This window comes from Corvus brachyrhynchos, unplaced genomic scaffold (genome assembly GCF_000691975.1).
Source record: "Corvus brachyrhynchos isolate BGI_N302 unplaced genomic scaffold, ASM69197v1 scaffold481, whole genome shotgun sequence".
NCBI classification, from domain to species: domain Eukaryota; kingdom Metazoa; phylum Chordata; class Aves; order Passeriformes; family Corvidae; genus Corvus; species Corvus brachyrhynchos.
The window spans coordinates 176,844-180,402 of NW_008236261.1; the positions used below are offsets into that span (position 1 = coordinate 176,844).

A 3,559-nucleotide genomic window follows, 5' to 3' on the forward strand; every position below is an offset into this window, starting at 1 on the left:
TTTCAGCAACTTTTTACGTCACTTCCCAAAGCATGATTCAAATGTTTTCAGCTAGTATTTTTAGTTATTAGTTAAATAATTTATTGGCTTTTCGGCTATACACTGACATAATTAACCATGTTCAAAAAAAGTTAATAACTTAATTCAACTTTTGTTCTACTCATTTATACAAAGTAACATTTTTTTTTAAATTAAAAGTTGAATTTCCCTATATGCCCTTCCTTCTGTTAAGCAAACTGCCTAATTTAACCTTCAATAACTTACAATGGGCAACTTTTCTTTTTTATTTCACCATCTATCAAAAGAATTGTGAAATGAGCAACTTGGGATATTAACAAGGCTCTTCAGAAATAGGTGGATGGCCTTCAGGCACATGAAAGGTAAAAATGCATTTTATCATAGTACAGTACTCCATGCAAGACAGAGCAGAGCAACAATAATTGTCCAATGTAACATACTGCTGTATATCCATATAAAGCCAGTGTCTTCCTGTTGTAAATGGAGGTCAGGCCAATTACTGCATCTATGGAATTTTTTTTTCTGTTTTTTTTAACTGTATGGTAACTACAAGTCTTGGGATGTAACTTAGTTTTAGACATGGTAAAGAACGAATGTAACACCTGCTCTGAGCCCATTCCTGCCAAGAGCTCATGCCTAAACATTATTACTTCATACAACGCAAAATGAGCAAATTCATAACCCCTGCTTGGCAAGGGCTGCCGTGACATCTTCAGCGAGGGTTGCAAGCTGGGGCGATTCAAGCAGGTTGATGCTTCCAGAGGACGAGACGTTGCTGAGTCTGCGTGGTGAGGCCATGCTGGACCTGCCTGGTGACTGCGTGATGATCTCAGCCCCATGATCAACACGGGCCTTAGCATGCTCTCTGAAGTTTAGCTTCTGGCTGTCAATCTGCTCCAGGAAAGTAGAGAATTTCACACATTATATATTCACCAAATTATCTCATTATAAATAATCATTTGGGCATCATTTTGCTTACTTTTAAAAACTGTTAGAAGGATTGAAGTTTCTTCACTCCTTAGAAAATTGAAACTGGACATTTTTTCACATTGTTTAATAGCTACTGGCTTACTACATTACATTCTCTTACCATTTTTGTCTCTGATGGATGCTTTAATGAGAAGTACCATTGTTCCTAGCTGAACAAAGTTCATAAGCATTATATGGGCACTGTGATTTGTTTTCAAAATCTGTATTTTCAAATGTTTGTGGGAGTGATCTTACTTTCAGGATGTTTTCCTTCTGTTTCACAATGGAGTCCTCATCTCAGATCATACCTGTGCTGCCCAACAGTCCCAAACAAGGATTATCTTTAGGGGAAAAGACAGTGCACAAACTACATGACATTTCACTCTCAGCTTAGATGTGGATGCAAGATTGGTCATTCCAAATTTCAAACAAAGTGGTATGTGAGTGTGCTTGAAAGAGGATAGACAGATGTTTCCTACTCAATTCAAAGCCATTACTGAATTCACAGCTCTTGTAATTTCACTGGGCCAGGGGCACAGTGGGAGCAGTTTCTCTGACAGCTGTTCCTTTACCTTGACGTTACCACCACCAGGTACATGGTGGGCATTTTCCAGTGAACCAACTTTAGCCTGAGCTTTTTCTTTGAAATCCAGTTTCACACTCTCAATTTTCACACGCCCACCTCCTACAGAGGAAAAGGAAACACAGATTAAGAAACTGAAATGGTGCAGGAGAAAGTGCGACCTGAAGCATGAGTGCACTCACATTACTTTCCTTTTAGTTCAGATCCAATGGTCTTGGAGAAGCACAGAATAATGCTCTGCATGTTCAGTAAAATATAAAACTTTCAACATATGTTTAAACTGTAAGCAAGTGCTGCAGCCCACTGGTTTTCACATGGGATTTAAGCACATGCTTAAGTATTTCACTGACTTCAGTCTGTATTTCAATATTATGCCAGAACACCATCATTTGGCATTATTTATCACCTCTCTAAGCTAGGTGGTCTCATAACTAAATATATAAAGACATAAAGGTAAGTAGTTTAATGTATTTTTATTACCAAAGAGTATTTATTTTCTCTTTGACTGTAAAAGAGAATGGTATCATCCATGATTTTGAGTTCATGTAACAGTATTAGGTCTTTGCTTTGTCCCACAACCCAGAAATTCCTACAGTACCTGGTTTGTGGTGAATATTCTTCAGCGAGCCACACTTGGAAGTCACATGACTCAAGTCGATCTTCTTGGTTACAATCTGTACCTGTCAAAAGGGCACACATGCACAAATTACAGGACTGAAGAGAATTAAAAAAAAAAAAATAGACCAAGCCCTGCGGAGAAAGAGTGAGAGACTTCTACAAACCACTGGAAAAGGAGAAATGGTTAGTAGAAAACAGACCATGCCACAAAGGAGGAAACTTTCCACCTAGGGAGATGACAGAGCTGGGTTAAGCTTTACTATTAGCAAAACGAAGAGGAGGATAAAGGAGATCATATTGTGGGTTCTTTCTAAAATGTTTCTGAGTCTCCTCCTTTCAGAATGGGTCCTCCAAAGCCCTGCACATAGCAGGACCCATCCTGTTTGCTTCTGTCTTGATTATGCATCCTGGCAACTAGGATATTTTGGTGACTGTTTTTTTCTCCACCATCTGTTTTGTATTTTTCTGCATCTAAATATGGTATGCATTTCCTGTCAATCCACTATGGAGAGTCTGAGTAATCTACACATGTACCTCCTGCAGCTGTACCTGAGCAGGTTGGGGTTCAGCCAGCTGGCTCAGTGCTCACTGGAGAGCAGCAGCTCTGGCACCCTCCCTCCTGTTGCCAGCCACCTTGCCATGGCTGTGCTAAACTCAGCCTGGGAACAGCCACAGAGTGACACTCCCATCTTGCTTGCACTCCCAAATAGCTCCAAGATGCGGCCCACAGCCATACGCATTGAGCTGGCAGGTCCCAAGAGGTCATGGCCCTCCAAGCCAGACAGGAGCTCCAGGGTAACTGCAATGCCACTGGCTTGCTCACCACACCACCAGTGACTTACGCCAGCACCGGCAGCTGTATTGAACCTGTCTCGATCAGACATGCTCATACCATCAGCTTTTCCCATCTGAGGGGTGATCATTTCCATCAGGACAGTTGTAGCCTCCTTACGGTATTCCAGTGTGCCTGATAAAACCAACAGGTGTCTGGTCAAACCCTGGGCCACCTCAGTTTCTTATACTCGAATAATGCTGTGACATCAGCACTCAGCATGCTGGCTGATCACACCCTCTTCTCTGAGCTTTCTCTGTCCTTCTGTTTTATTTTTCTTCTTCCCCTCTGCTGAATGCACATTATGGAAAGGTTAGCTGAGGAAGGACTGGTGCACTAGAAAATGCGCAGTGGGGAGGCTGGAGTCTCACTGTGAGCTGCAGTCTCTGGAAATTACTTTCTTGGGATGCTCCCACGGAAGAAAGGCACTGAACCATTTTGGCTCACACTGCACTTTCACTTGGGCATTTAGAGATAACCCTTCTTTTATAATTTCCTTTAACTGTCCAAGTTCTGAAAATGTGTTGCGCTCTGTAGGG

The 3,559-nt window shown here is 41.6% G+C and overlaps 1 protein-coding gene across 46 annotated transcripts in view; it reads right to left on the reverse strand.

The window, feature by feature from the left end:
* The window catches only part of MAP2 (microtubule associated protein 2), a 236,821-nt gene continuing 233,262 nt past the window's right edge, over positions 1-3,559 (reverse strand). For all 46 annotated transcript variants that reach the window (XM_017747015.1, XM_017747013.1, XM_017746995.1 and 43 more), the window contains 3 exons: positions 2,169-2,250; positions 1,560-1,672; positions 1-909 (listed from right to left, as the gene is read on the reverse strand). In XM_017747015.1, coding sequence (XP_017602504.1) covers positions 694-909; positions 1,560-1,672; positions 2,169-2,250 — 411 coding nt within the window. In that variant the 3' untranslated portion in view covers positions 1-693. The remainder of the gene's footprint in view (positions 910-1,559; positions 1,673-2,168; positions 2,251-3,559) is intronic.